Here is a 15,969-nt window from a genome sequence, read left to right on the forward strand (position 1 = left end):
GAGGCGGGGGCGGCTTGGAAACAGCGAATGAGGAGAAGTGAAGGGAGGGGTTATGTGTGATTGACAGGTTAGACCCTCCTTCTCCAGCCAGTAGAGGAGGAGGGGAAGACAGGAGGGCGCGTTATCCCCTCCCCCGCACTGCAAGGGGCCTGATGAATGAAGAATTAAAGAATAGAATGAGTGGGTTTGAGCCTGGCCCAAGGCACGAGAGCTTCTGAGACTATAAATTTGGTTGACAAGAGGTAATAGGGGTGCAGTAATACTCATACTTTTATAAAGCATTTGTCTTCGTACTACAGGACTGTTTAAAAAAAACTAGAATATAAAATTAAGCTGGTATGCATTAAATGGGTCAGGGGAGACGGGGAGGAGAGAAGAGGAGCTATGAGCCGGAGATCCACGGTATGATGAATGGGCAAGTCAACCTTCAGGTGCCACATCTTGAGGTTGCGAAAGTGAAGACGAGCAAAGGCAGTGAGATATATGTGCACAAGGCCATGTGACCTAGAAGGCAGAGGTAAGTCCTGGCCCTGATTGAGGTCATCAGTTCTTGCAGAGTTAGAGGTCTTGCAGAGTCATGGGAGGTAGGCTGGAGGCATGACTGAGTTGATAGTAGCCCTTACAAAGTGGAGGCGTTGTGTAAGTTTTAAGATTGACTTTTTGGTTTTGATACTGACCCCTACAGAAGAAAGGAAGTCCAGTAACAGAGCTTCTTGGCTGGACTGTTCTGCCAGAAGCCAGTTGTGGAGATGTGGGAATACAACTACTCCATAACATCTTATGCGAGCTGCCACCGAGAAACCCCTGGTGAACACAGTGGGAGCGATGGTGAGTCCAAAGGGGAAAATTCTGTACTGGAAATGTTGTGAGCTGACCCTAAACATGAGGAACCATCTGTGGGCCAGATGAACGCCTATGTGAAAGTAGGCATCCTGCATATCAAGAGCTGTAAAGCACATGCCTTTTTCTAATGAGGGGATGATTTCAGATAGTAACACTCGCAGCAATCTTAGCTTTAGGATGAATAGACTGAGAAAACAAAAAGGTCCATGATAGTCAAGAAAAAGGGCAGATGGAGACCTATCAGGAAGTAAGCTGAATAGAACCCAGTTCCTCAATATTCCAGAGGGACATACTACAGAGAGGAGCAAGACAGCAAGGAGCATACCTCTTAGGTTAGGATGCTGTTGTGAGATTGATCCCAGGAGAGGGATCAGGATTAGGGGCTGTGGGTGAGGTAGTGTGCTGACCTATCTTATAGCCATGGTGAATGACTTTTAGCACTCAGTTATTGCACTCCAAGCTGAAAAGAATACAGATGACTCCTGAAAGGGGTGGGGTGCTTGTACGCAGTAGGCATCGTGGTTGACTGCTCTCTAAGAGTTTTTCAGAAATATTGGTTCTCTGGTAGTTGCACCTGGGAGGAGGAAGAATGCAAAGGTGGTCCCAGAGGGTGTGATCTGTGAGTTTTCTGATGCTTGTGTGGCAGTTCATATGGCCTCTGATGGAAGAGCTGCTTGGTCCTGTAGCATTGTGTAGGTGGGTAGAAGAACTGGAACTTCCATGCAGGCATGTAAATACCCAGAGAATGCACTGTAGCTCTGGAATCCTTGAGGGTGTGCAAGGAATAGTTTTTTTGGTTAAAAGATGGGATTTGTTGAAAGGCAGATCTCAGGTAATACTTTGTACCTCCCTGTGGAAATCAGAGGTGTGGAGCCACAATTCCTGCCACAAGCTATACCCATGGCTCCAGTTTCCACGTCAATCAGCTGAGGATGCAGCGAAGTCCTCACCACCAGTTTACCCTCTTCTATGATTACTTGGAGTAGGTGTACACACAGCTGGTGTGTGCCAAACTATCCTGGGCAGCTCGAGTAGAGTGTTGATGAGTAGCTCAACTTTACCCGGTGCCAATGAATAAAGGATGTCCAGGAGCTGGTGTTGGGTATCCTGTACCTCCTCCAGTGGGATGTAAAGCTCCCCTGCCACCCTCCTTCGGAGATCCTGAAACTGGCAGAAGTCACCAGGGAGTGAAGAGGACACCGAAGCAAGTGCCACATCCAGAGGGGAAGACTGAAACCTCTGTCTTGCTCTGTTGTTACCATCAGAACCAGGCTGAGCAGCTATTCTTCTATCAGCGGTTCTGAGCATGTGCTGGAAGGCACGCAGAACAGGGAAACTGGAGATTTCTCCCTTGCCGAATGTGTGGGTTCCGATGATGAGGATTGTGGCCATGGTCCCCAATAGGGCCAGCATGACTGATCCGGAGGGTGCTGAGAATGACCCCCATGGCGTGGGAAACCAATGGCTCTGAAGCAGCTGCAGCTGAGGATATAGTGCCATGGTGTAGATTGCTTCCTTTAGTAGTCCTGATGGCAGTATGTGATGGATAGACCATGCCCCTTATCTGACTCATCTGAAGATGAGAACTCTGAAACAAGTTCTATAGGTGGCACCACTAGAAGCATGTGGATTGCTGGAGTGGGAGGTGAATGATAGGCCAAGTGTGGCATGTCCATAGGGGAAGGTACAATCTCCTAGAAGTGGAAGGTCTAGACAGGCATGGAGAGGTTAGGTCTCCCAGCGCAAACACGTCCTGGGGATCTGGTGCCCTCCCCAGTCTCCCAGGAGCTAAGGGCACTCTCTTCATACTTAGTACTGATGCCAAAGTGGTGGACTTCCCCACAGTGGAAAGGTATCTTATGGGGCGCTAATGCTGTTGGCATCAGCAGTTCCATCCCTGGTACCAACAGATCAATTCTCCTGTGGGACCTCTTCTCATGCTTATGGGGCTTGGCACGTGCTCTCTCACCATGACTGGAGGAAGTGGAAGGAGAGTCTCCTTTCTTGGTCTTGGAGGAATGCTTATGATCGTGCTTCCTTGCCTCTTGACTAGGCCCCAGCACAGGATCCATAGTGGTGGTACTGCTGGTCCTGGACTCTGATTCCGTAGCAGCCGGGGCACTCGTCTGTCTCAGGCTGATGTACAGGAAGGTTCCCCAGCCTGGATCCAGGGCCTCATGGCAACTTCTGTGAGATGTTTCTTTAGGTGGAGAATCAACCTTCAGGTACAGCTTGCACCTGGATGCAACATGGCCCTCTCCCAAGCAGTAGAGGCAGCGAGGGATCTTCGGCACAATACCTGCATATGGGCACACAGACAAAAAAGACAGGCCCCCAAGCAATTCTACTCTAAAGCTACTAAAGACTACTTAATAAAATAGTAAAATAAAAACAGTAAAAATCTGTTTAAAAAAAGACTATATACAAGTTTAAGAAAGTGTGTCACAAGCAAATGGACACCACTCACTCTGACCTGGACCATGGGGCAGTGAGAAGGAACGGGAGATGCAGTCAGTCCACCCTAGCCCTTATGACTAAACCATAGGGGAGTTCAGGGCACATGAGCAGACCAATGGACACTACTACTTTTAAATTCTCTGGCTCCAGATGCATGGTGTACATGTATAAACCCTCAGTAGAATACAACAGGGACCATCACTTGAACTGTACATATGAAAGAATATTGCTGCATTAAACATGAACTCAGTTGTAAGCAAGTTGTTAGTTTGTGTAGGAGAAATATGCAAGTATAGCAAGTTAAGTGCATGTGCAGTAAGGTGGAGAGATGAGGTTCTACCACTCTCCAAGTCCAGGGCTTGGAGTAGTCCAAACCCCCCTGCTTATTAAAATGGAATGAGACCGCAGGCTCTGACTATTAAAAAGCAGAATCAGTCAACAAGGTTGGAACATCCTAAATGCACACCACAAGGGGCACATCAGTATTTTTAACAGATTTCCAGAGATACCGAATCCTTGGATTCAGTGTATTAGCTAGCTTTAAACAATTTACACACCAAAGATTTTACTTTTACCATCTTGACAAGATCAATTTACAGACTTCATTTAAATGTTTAGGATTCACAGCTTTTAGCAATGAAGGCAACCTTTAAAGCAGAGCTGGCAGATATCATGGGCTGCCTACGCCCTGCAGTTAGAGCATAAATAAAATCTGAGTGTTTTATTTATAATAAAAAACCCCACAAGACAAGACTAGTTTACTTGCATGATCCAGTGCTAAAAATGGTTAAACAAATCCAAAGCTTTTGGGCCCATCATAGCTACTGGCTTCATTATAACACTACATTTACTACCTCTTCTAATCATACTGTGGGCCTGTAATAAATCTCATCTGGCATTCAGCTCCAATAGCTACCCCTTTCACCAGGTGTTCTGTAGAACCTGCTGAAGGCACCGTGGCCCTTTGCTTGGTTGTTAGAGTAGCCATTAAGCAAGGCTGCAGCTCCCCTTCACCTTGATACTGAAATCCCAGAGATTAAAGCCTTTAGCTATTGTTTAGCCAATTAGACAAAGAAAACTGTATAGATTTAAGTTTCTTTATTAATCAGAGTAAACTTACATTTATAACTTATCCAATATATTTATATATGCATACTGCATCTACAATTATCCTTTTTCAAACAGACAGGACTTTTCTGTGAGAGAAGTCACAGTTCTCATTTAGCAACACTTGAGGATTTTGCTTTTGAAACCATTTATGGAGGCAATACTGGCATTTAGAGAAGTGCATATGGAGATGGCAGAGGGGTGCAGAGAAACTGGTCACTAGCACCATGTTTGCTGCCACAGGTTGAGTGGAGCCATATGTAGAGATAAAACTTGTTTACCAGTAATGAGTATTTGTAAGAATACCCTCTCCATCCCAGAGATCCAAATCTTAGACATTGTCAAATACATTTAAAAATCCACATTCTCAAGTTCTGTTAATTCACTGGATAACCAAACACTCTGAAAGGCCAGTTTACATCCCCACTTACATTTTACTAAGAAAATATCAGTAAGTTTGCTATGTTTCCTTTACCTCCTTTCACTGATCACAATTCCAAGACAACTATTTTTCAGTATTTCCAAAATACTCTTTACTATTTCAGATATTAAAAATGCCAAGTGAACAGTCTGACACTCAAATCTATGGTAGAGAGTCTTTTGGCTCTGTAGAACCAGTTATCTAACACAACATTTCTTCATTTAAAAAGGGGAGAGAATTCAAGTTTTACTATATAAAGGCCAAAGACCACCCTTTATAAGAGGTCCATTTACCACTGCACTTATGTGCAGTCGAACTCCCTTCCACTTACTAAAATACAGACTTCTTTCCGAGTACTTTTAAGAGTCACTAACTGTTCCAAGTCACAGGTGGGAGACAACTGGAGCTTCAGGTATTCAGAAAATAATGTTAGCCTTAATAAATATATTCTCTTTTTACCTGGAAGTGGACAGCTAACAATGACAACCCTTTTAATGAAGCTGGCATCATATCCTTTTATCTATTCAAAAGAGGCTTGCAGTTTAACACTGGAGGCAAAGTTAGATGCCATGACAAAAATCTTAAAAACTGAAGTTTTTCTATCCATTGTGGAGATTCACCATTTAATATAGTGACTATTCAAAATTTACACTATGGTACCAAAGAAAGTCATCACATGCCAACAGGAGACCCTTTCAAAGAGGTCCAGTAGAAGCAAAAAGACTTGAACACTCAGCTTTAATGCAATACCATTTAATAACTGATGTCTGAAAAGCGTTTCAGAATTTCACCTCTAGTAGTATTTTGGAAGTGTGTGTGTGTATAGGAGAAAGGTACTGGAAATTAAGGCAGTTTGTACATGAAGATAAAAACAGCATTAACTGAAGTGCATTAAAATAGGTTTGTAAATTGTGCCCGAGATGGTAGCTGACCACCAGAGGCCATCTACACTATTTTTATCTGGGAGGAACTAAGTCATGAATAGTACCGCTCCTCTATAAAAGCTATCTTGAGAGCCAAGAAGAATTAAATTAAAAGCAGTGCCTATAAAACATGACAGCTTCCAACAGCAAAGCAGAAGCTATTTTGGAGAGGGTAAGATGCAGTGTTTAAGAAGTGTTTGGAGAGGGGTCAGATTTCTAGAAGTAAGTCGTTCTAAACAGAAGTCTAAACTTACCATGTTCTATTTGCACACTACAGAGTGGTCAAGCAATCCTGCTATGCATTTACAGCCACTGGTATTTAAAAAAAAAAAAAAAAACACACCACAACAACAACTCTCTTGGTTAAGGACAGGCAGCCGGAGTTTTTGTTTTTAAATGTTAGACATTGGTAAGATCGTTTTAAAAAATTGGGGTAATTGCTCTTCACTTTCTACTGTACCCGAAACAAAAACACAAATGGAACATGGGAGTGTTTCTATTCAGTCCAAGGAGAGCAATTTAGGACATTTAAAGTTATTTTGAACAAAGAGGGCAAAAAGCTAGTCTATGTAGACATTAACCTTCCCTCTCTAATACATTTTGGTACACTAATGAAAGCATCAGAGTTTACCCTCTTAGAGGTATGCTCTGGTGGTGGTCATTTGCATTCCACAACGAAACAAAAAAACTTTAGAACAGTATAGTATACTAGACATGACATTTTAAAACAAAATTTATTTAGCTGGATTTGGAACCCCCTATATTCACAATATAATTTAGAATGCAACTGTTACATGAAGAGCAGATGAAAGACTCAAATGGTTACACATACCAGGTAGGTTATTCCACATGCTCCTTCCCCATCTAAAAATACTGACATCTTTGCTTCTGATATGAGTCTTTAGGTCAACCTGCCTATTCTTTTCCCACCTCCCTGTCTCTGTGCAGGAGTTTACATACAGCGGCAACAATAAGGAGATTAGGGACACTGTCGTATCCAGTGTTTGGACCCTGGAAAGAAGTATGTGTAGCTTAAACAAAAGCACCCCTTTGCCCCACCAAAAAAAGAAAAAAGAGCCACCTATAAAAGTTTGATTGTGAGCCAAGCACAAAGTAATCTTCAGCAATGGAGGCCAATCTACACTCTGAAGAATCTGCATAGTAGCAGAGAAAGCTAGGGCCGGAGGAAGGGAAAAGTGTGTATAATTTTTTTTTTAAACCCAAACACCCACTGCCCTATTGAGAAAAGCTCAAGAACTAAAGAAATCAGACATCTGGCCTCTGTGAGTCTTGCAAGACTAAGTACCATAGTAAAACCTACCCCCACTACCTTAGGCCAATTGTGAACACTTAACTGGGCAACAGCCATGGGCAACACTTATTTCATGGCCTACCTATGCTTCTCCCTCAACAAATAAATGAGAGGGCTTTCTTGGGAATGTTAACACATCTTAGTTATATAGTTTCTTTACATGGACTTTAACTTCCTTCCCACCCCTAATTTCCTTATTTGAGAGGATTTAAAAAAAAAGTCAATGTAGCCACTGACAACTGACATGATGACCAAATTTAAGGGATACACAGGCATTGCCAGGAATTTCCATGTTTATAAAAAAAAATAAAGTTATAAAAACTGCATTTCATCAACTAACATTTTTCTAGATTTGTTATTTTTCATTGATCGATTAATACATTAAATTAAGCTAAGGTTGACAGACTGGCAAAGTTCTACCAATCTATTTAAAAACAAAAATAAAAGGTTAGTTTTGTTACATTTCAAAATCCACAGCCCATTACATTAAATGCATCTTTCTACAGGAATGATGTTCTCTTTAAACAGATGATTGCAAATATTTTACTGCTAGACACTCAGTTACATTGGATAGTGTGACTGGAACCTGCGGATGGTGAAGTCTTGAGGTTTGTCTGAGTTGCAACATAAGGTATCCAAGGTCCTCTCCCAGAACCATGTGGGGGGGAAAAATAATCATAGATGAAGTTCTTACGATTTTTTCAATCTATTCATGCTTTCTTCCTCCTGCAGTATTAAAAGAAAGTGAAAGTGTGTAAAAAAAAGTCTGGTCTTCTCTTCTGATTTTGCTATTAAGGTTAGTAAATACTCTACAACTGTTAATTCATAGATTAGCTTCAAACTACTGCAATGCTACACTGCAAACAGAATGAACTTTTCACAAAAACAACAATTAGCAAACCTTCCACTTGTTTTTTCCCCGCTGGAACTGTTGACATACTAGTCCACTTTTCAGGGCTTATGCACAGTATTTACTCTGAGGTTTAGATGAACTGTGATCTTTTGTTTTCACAATTGAAGTTCTCCTTAAAATTTGGTTCTTATACCGTGATGCGTTCTAAGAGGCAAATGCTTTGCTACCATGAATGCATGCACACCAAATTCCCTGTAACTACAGCAGAAAGTTTGTGTCCTCATTTCTTGGCTTACTGGTTTTATGCTTGTACACTTGTCTTTTACTGTGATTCTGCCACCCACAATTGCTTGTTCTCTACAGGGCAGCTACTTACTAGCAGACTTCCAATTTCTGCAGGCTGCTGCCATTATTCCAGCCCACCTCTTTGCAATCTTAAAGGATAAGTTACACTATTCTACCGATGAGATATTTGGGTACCAATGTAGCTTTCAGTCAGCTATTAAATACAAGTACTTGAAAAATCCATTACAGCAGTAGGAATCCTTGCTGGTTGCCTGAGTAGAGCAGCAAGATAGTTGAGGGCAAGATTTTCCAGAGTGTTCAATAGAGTTAACTACTTCCACTGACTTCAGTACACACCACACCTACCATACAGTAGCGGTCAGGCCAATATGGAGTGCTTTTGAAAAAGCCACCCAAACACAATGTATAGAAAGGCTCAACTATTCTTTCACCTCTAGAAAAGGTCCCTCCCAAAACAGGAATGAAGCATATTGGTAGGGTAGTGCTTTGCTGCTGCTCTGTATAAATTGGAGGATTTCATTCCACATACACACGCTAGTCCAGGGTTCTCAAACCAGGGGTCAGGACCCCTCAGGGGGTCACGAGGTTATTACTTGGGGGGGTGTCACAAGCTGCCAGCCTCTACCCCAAATCCTGCTTTGCTTCCAACATTTATAATGGTGTTAAATATATTAAAAAGTGTTTTTCATTTATAAGGGGTCGCACTCAGAAGCTTGCTGTGTGAAAGGGGTCACCATACAAAAAAGTGTGAGAACCACTGCGCTAGTCATTCTGGTATGGTTTAAAATTGCAAAGATTTAAGGACCAATATTGGATCATCTTGTCCATCCCAGTGCCATTACTACAGATTACTGGATTCTGTACTAGCCAAATCATGAACACCTCAGAAAATTGCACCCCATGAGTACTGGGGCTCCCTGCATAATAGAGCCCACCTCCTGAACCTGGTCCTTCAGTTCCCCTGTGCAGGCTCTATCTGGCAGAAGAAGTCAACGTTCCCAGGCTGAAGGGTTGGGAGAGGTACAGATTGTGTCAGTACTCCTTGGGTGTACCCTCTGGCTCCCCGCTTGCAGAGTACCCATGCCCTTCACAGCAGAGGAAGGTAACTGTCAGTTGGTAGCTGTGGCAGTGGATGAGTGAGATGGGCAGGGAGCCTGGCCCCTGCAGTGAAGTCACCCACACAGAGAAATAACGGTTTAACCTGTCAGACAAAGCCACCGCCCCTTCATTGCAGCCCTATCAGGTCCTTGCTCCCCCAATAACCTCATCATACTGCTCTTGTTGGGGGCATGCCTCCCCACCCCCAAGTTTGGGAAACGGATATATGTAAGTATAAGAGCTTTACAAGTTTACCTATGTTCTCATATCCTACCCATCATTGTAGTAGTGCAGTAACTCTAGGCAAGTGTCCTCTCTTAAGGCTTCTCCAATGTTTTAGGTATCATAGCCCATTAGAACCCATTTTACTATAGAAACTAGTATAGACAAGGACACTGGTGTATCCCCTTTTTTCTGTTTTCATATCTTTAGTCTCAAGTTCTTATATTAGCATCGCCTCAAATTGCAGAGTATCCACCAGAATTTTTTTAGCCACCATCGACTAAGCTCAACTATATTTTTGTCACATTCCAGTGGAGTTGGATCATGTGTTTTAAAAGCTATGTAATTAAATACCACTAGTTGACCACCTGCATGATCACCACTTCTACTCACAGAGCACCAAAATGTTGCTTTTACCTCTGATGTGGGTTTTCCATCTTCTTCCTCCTCATCCTCTTCCTCCTCTTGACTAGCACTTCCAACATCAGCATCGCTCTTTTGCTTCTCTTCTAACCAAACAAAATCAAGAATTAAATGAATGTATGTTCTGTTTTCTAGGGAGAAATGATTCACCTTAAGTTCTTCACTGGCTTCAGTCTAGGTCTACCAGTACTCCTGTTCTCACTTTCTACATGAAAGAGTAAACCAATTCCAGGTTCCTACCATATTTCAAGAAGCCTCCATTATCCTTACCCAGCTTGTCTTCATTTGATTCCGCTTCCTCCTCCTCTTCCTCCTCCTCCTCCTCATCTGCCTTGTCTTTCCCCTCCTCTTTCTCTTCATTCACATCAGGCTGAGGAGCATCAGTCTTTTTGTACTCTGCAGCGTTTGGCTGTTTCTAGAATTTGTCAGAAGAGTCCCACAATAAACAACTGCCCATTTTCAGGTTCTTGCACAACCCCATTTTGACCTATTTCTAGATATTTCAGAAGGAAATTCATACCTTTCCAGAACAGCAGAAGAGGACAACAAGGAACACAGGTAGAGCCACAGTTAGGATGTATACTACCCACAGCCAGGGACGCTCTTCAGCAGCTGCCATCATCTGGCCCACAACACCAGGCTGGAAGATAAATTGAATCCCGAAGGCTTGTGTATTTAGCTCTCTTACTCATGTATGCAGCAAGTTTTATGGCTACCCATGGGGACTGATAACTGTCTCCCATCATACCAAGTAGACACAGCCTCATGATATATACAGAATTAGTTTGTATTGCAAAAGCTAATTATTTACTATACTGTAGCACAGAGGAGCCCAAAATCATGAACCAGAACAATACCGTGCTTGGCACTGTTCAAGCAAATGGTCCCTGCCCCAAGCTTAGTCTTCTATGAATTATTTTATTCTTCTGAAGTCATGGAACAATATTTACACAATCTAAAGATTATAAACATGCAACAGTAGGCTATGAGGATGGCCATTTGTCATGGCCATGATTAAAAAGTTATGCTTCCAATAGTAAAAAGACAGGAAAGAGTACGGCATTCGATAAAGGCAGCCATCCCCGCAAAAAAACTATTTTTAAAAATAAGTTACTAAAATACATTACATTTGAACAGGAAAAATCTTTAAGAGATACTTATGTAGCCTAGTTTTGGTAGAGAAGATTATATCCTTCATTTTGAAAGCTTATATCTGTTCATGTTTGGAAAAAAAAAAGTTAAGGACTATCAGCATAGTTTTTTTTGTAAGAGTGAAAGCTAGAGGAGCTTGAAGCTCTTCTAGACAAGTAACAGATACCATTTTTTATTGCTAGAAGTATACAAAAATAAACTTTTGCTCCTCACCTCAGCAGCACCATCAGCTGCCTTTTTTAGACCCCAACCATCATTGGCCCAATCTTCTGCCACGACTTGGTCTGAACAGATGATAAAGTTGTCGAAGAAGATGTCAGAGGTCATTGACCATAATTCAAGGCCCACAGCAGTGAAGGGAGTCATTCTGAAAGGTTCTAGATCTTCAAAGAAATCTGGGTTTGGGATCTTCCTGGGCTTCCAGATTCCCTGGAGAAGGCAAAGAAAACTCCGCATCATACACCACACAAAATCTGTTTTTCTATTTGGGTTGAAAAACTTTGTGGGGGCGGGGGGTGTTTCCCCACACCTGTACCAACAAAAAAGTTTCATTATTGATTACAATGGATAGTCAGTTTAGGTAAATCTTTCTTATGTAAAGAGGTTTACAAACCAACTACAATATTGGAAAAATATTTAGAAGAGCTCCATTCCATCCCCGTTTAAACATTCCCTTGCTGCAGCAGCTTGGAGCTTAATTTTTTGGCTTTCATGGATAAGTTGTGACATTTTATTTATTCAAGGGAATAAAAAGTTGAACCTGTCCCCTTAGAGTGCATAAGGATTGAGGTTATGTGATTTGCATTCCTGGCTATGCTATAAGAAGTCTCTTGTCTTTCTGTATTGCTTAGTAAACTGGTATACCCTAAGAGGGAGCAGTGTTCTTATTCTGGCCAGCAAGTTACCTAGAAACATGTGACCTACCTGGTAGTTGGGGTTATCAATCATAGGAGGCTTCCATTTGCCTTTGTAGTTGGGATTGTCAATCATAGGTCGTTGCCAGGTACCACAGCCAGGGGCTGACTCACATTTGGGATTTGCAATCTGAGGTGCCTCCCACTCTCCATCCATATCCTCATCCCTGGAAAAGCAAACTCATTAGAGGAAAAAGTTTGTTCTAGGTCTTTGAAAAAAAACGGGGAGGGGGGCAGAGGGGTGCCTCCTTACCACTTCTACATTGTAAAATGGGGATGATACTTGACAAAGTAAAGTAAAGAAGTAAAGAGTTCTATGGATGGAAAGCATTGTAAGGGCTAAGCATTAGTCATATGTTTTAAGAGTAAAGTTATTAGTATTATAACCACACTTAAGAGCCTCAGCCATGGACCAGGATACCACTGTGCCAGAACAAAAAGATGATCCTGCCCCAAAGAGACCACAGAAGGATACAGATGGAGCACAAGGAAACTAGACACTAGCTTTATGTTCTGTTCTTGCTACTCAGACCTGTGTCTTACTCCAGCACAAACACATTGTGCCCCCAAATGACACTCTGCACCCCATATTCACCATAGTGATATAATTATGATTTATCTTGTACAAAATATGTCATGTGAGGTGTCAATGGAAAAGTTATGGTTTGCGGAATATGATTATCCTATTTGTATGCATGTAGGATTTTTGTATCAGGAGTTATGAATATTGACCATGCATCTGTATTTCAAATATGCTTGCTCCTGGGTAACTCCCACAAGTTAGTTTACATTCAGTCTAGCCAGCACATTGGGAGTGGACTATTCAAGATAATGACCCATGGATGAACACAATGGGCCATGGAAAAAGCTTATCCTCACTTGATGGGCTTTCCTGTGGATGCTTCAGCCAATATATGAGTAATGGCTGCTATGACTCAAAGCATGTAAGGGCATGTGACTAAATCATGTGATTCTGGACTCCATCTTGTGCCTGTACTTTTCCACAAACTGCAGGGGAATTTGCTTGGAAGTCAAAACAAAAGTTCCCTCCACATGGAAGAAGCTATAAAAGGGGGAAGTGACATCACCACTGGATCTCACTCCCCCTACAATTCAACATCTGGAAACGCCTTAGGAACAAAGACTGAACTGGGGAATGTCGTCCCAGGCAGGAAAGAAGGAATCCCAGCCTATGTATGAAATATCGGCAAATTGCTTGTACCATCAAAGTGAGATACTGCTTGATTCAAATCCATTGCGATTTTGTTTATTTGTTAGGTAACCAACTTTGATCTGTACACTATAACTCACTTAAAATATAAAAGATTTCTTAACTACAGAGAGATTGTATCTAAAACAGTGTGTCTCAAGTGCAAAAAGGGAAATCTGCTCAAGAGCAGGGGCTTGTGCATTGTCCTCTCCACTTTAAGAGAGGGGCGGACTGGGAAATAAACTTACACTGGTCAGGCTTTTGACCAGAGCAAGACAGTAAAGCTCTGGAGATCTAGGCTGAGGAAGGGGATTGGCTGGAGCCTCTATTGTTAGCTCATGAGTGGCTAGGAAAAGCATTCATGTAACTGCAGCTGAGGGTGTTCCTGTCTATGAATGTTTGTATAAGTGCAGGATCTGGAGGGGTTTGCAGCTTATCACAGTGAGTGATGGAGCCCAGGATGATGAGACAGAGGGCTCAGCGGTACCCCAGTTACAGAATGCACCCCAGGGAAGTCCATCATAGCAACACCTTCCCCTACCAGTTTATGTCTGGTCCATGGAAGCTCAAGTGCCCCATTATGCTCCTGAAACCCAGTCAGTGCCTTTGGGTCACAAAGTGAGTATCTGATAAATTGATGCACAGCAATTACTGCTTTCATACAAGATGGACAAATGGAAACCTAGTGACAGCATACCAGTCCTCTGGTTTCTCTGCATCAGGATCGGCTACATATTCTGGCTCATCATCCAGCCAACCTTCTGGCTTCACAGCATCATCATCTGGAATCTTTGCAGGAGCATCCTCATCCCTTGGGAAAGAGATACAAGGTTGCTATTATATATTCCTTCCAAAAAGATTTGGCAAAAAAAACCCCATAAGGCTTAAGACACTGTTGTACTAGATACAGATCCTCATCTAGACTGATTCCTAAAACAATGAGTATATGAACAGGACTACCAACTGATCAAGCAATTATGTTTTGAATATGAAAAGGCCAGGTAGTAACTGTTGGAGTTTTTTTTGCTACCCCACCATGCTAGTCAGATGAAGCTCCTATTCCTTTATCTGTCTCAGTGCACATTCCTCCAAACGCAATGGATAGAAGTGGTAACATTTCATGTATCCTCAGAAAGAAGCAGCCCAGGGAAAGCATGTTAATGAGTGAATATGTGATGTACTGTACCCAGTAAAAATGTGTTCCATCTCAGGACCTAATTCTATTACCCCTGAACTTCTAATTATTTACCATGTCATTAGTCAAATTGACAAGGGAACACTAATTAAAATTCAATCATGTTGATTCAGCATTTTATGATGAACATACCCCCTTTTCCAGACCAATTATGGATAACAGTGAAGTGGCAAAGTTTGCAGATGATATGAAGTTACAAAGAGTTCAAAGCTAACTGCAAAGAGTTACAACAGGATCTCACAAAACAGGGTGACTGTCCAACAAAATGGCACAATGAATTTAATGTTAAGTGTATAACAATCCCAATTATACACACAAAATGGTGGGGTCTAAATTAGCTGTTACCACTGAAGAAAGATTTTTGGAGTCATCATGGATGTTTTCAGAAAACATCTGTTCAGTGTGCAGTGGCAGTCAAAAAAGGCTAACAATGTTCGGAACCACTAAGAAAGGGATAGATAAAACAGAAATCATAATACCACTGTATAAATCCATGGTACGCCCACATCTTGAATACAGAGAAGGGTAACAAAAATGATCATCGGTATGGAACAGCTTCCAAATAAGGAGAGATGAAAAAAAACTGGGACTGTTCAGCTTAGAAAAGAGAGAGGATAGAAGTCTATAAAATCATGAATGGGGTGGAGAAAGTAATAAGGAAGTATTATTTATCCCTTCCTAAACACAGGAACCAGGGGTCACAAAATGAAATTCACAGACAGCAGGTTAAAGATAACATAAGTACTTCTTCATAACACGCAGCAAACCTGTGGAACTAGTTGCCAGGGGATGGTGTGAAGGCCAAAAGCATAACTGGGTTCAAAAAGGAGTTAGATAAATTCATAGAGGAGAGGTCCATCTATGGCTATCAGCGGAGATAGTCAAGGATGCAACCCCATGCTCTGGGTGTCCCTGAACCTCTGACTGCCAGTAGATGAATCTCTCAATAACTGCCATGTTAGGTTCATTGCATTTAAAGCATCTGCCACTGGCCACTGTTGGAAGACAGGATTCTAGGCTAGATGAACCTTTGGCCTGACCCTGTATGGCCATTCATGTTCATAACTGTCAGTCTCTCAATGGCTATCTGGATTGAAGGTGTCAGATTTCTAACTGGCCATTTGACCCCATCACAAGAGCTTTTTTGACAAAATAAGCTCCAAGCATTTCATTATTTTAAGTGTTCCAGCACTTGATCCCATGCTTGATCAGACATCAAATGAAGCACATCTATGGCTAAGCAAGGAACTTCATGTAAATGTTACCTGGCTTGCCAATGTTAATTAGTGCTGAACTTCATTCGGACACTCATTCGAGTGCAAAGGCATAGAATCACAATCTGCAGTCTACCACCAGTCAGATACTATGGTTAGGCTTGGAATAATTAAATTTTTGCAGGTAAATATGTAAACAAATATCAATTTTACCACGTACACAAACTGACAAAAAATTTCAATCAAAATGTACAGACAAAGAAAAATGTTGCTTCAGAACTTCAAGTAAATAAATTAAACTCTGTATTTTGACATGTTG

The 15,969-nt window shown here is 41.8% G+C and overlaps 1 protein-coding gene across 4 annotated transcripts in view; it reads right to left on the minus strand.

The window, feature by feature from the left end:
- Positions 1 to 4,383: 4,383 nt before the first annotated feature.
- Positions 4,384 to 15,969, minus strand: part of CANX (calnexin) — a 63,176-nt gene continuing 51,590 nt past the window's right edge. For all 4 annotated transcript variants that reach the window (XM_073355391.1, XM_073355387.1, XM_073355388.1 and 1 more), the window contains 7 exons: positions 13,939 to 14,052; positions 12,042 to 12,198; positions 11,331 to 11,546; positions 10,486 to 10,605; positions 10,236 to 10,380; positions 9,960 to 10,051; positions 4,384 to 7,789 (listed from right to left, as the gene is read on the minus strand). In XM_073355391.1, the coding sequence (XP_073211492.1) occupies positions 7,754 to 7,789; positions 9,960 to 10,051; positions 10,236 to 10,380; positions 10,486 to 10,605; positions 11,331 to 11,546; positions 12,042 to 12,198; positions 13,939 to 14,052 (880 nt within the window). In that variant the 3' untranslated portion in view covers positions 4,384 to 7,753. The remainder of the gene's footprint in view (positions 7,790 to 9,959; positions 10,052 to 10,235; positions 10,381 to 10,485; positions 10,606 to 11,330; positions 11,547 to 12,041; positions 12,199 to 13,938; positions 14,053 to 15,969) is intronic.

Source organism: Lepidochelys kempii, chromosome 8 (assembly GCF_965140265.1).
Source record: "Lepidochelys kempii isolate rLepKem1 chromosome 8, rLepKem1.hap2, whole genome shotgun sequence".
In the NCBI taxonomy this organism is placed as follows: domain Eukaryota; kingdom Metazoa; phylum Chordata; order Testudines; family Cheloniidae; genus Lepidochelys; species Lepidochelys kempii.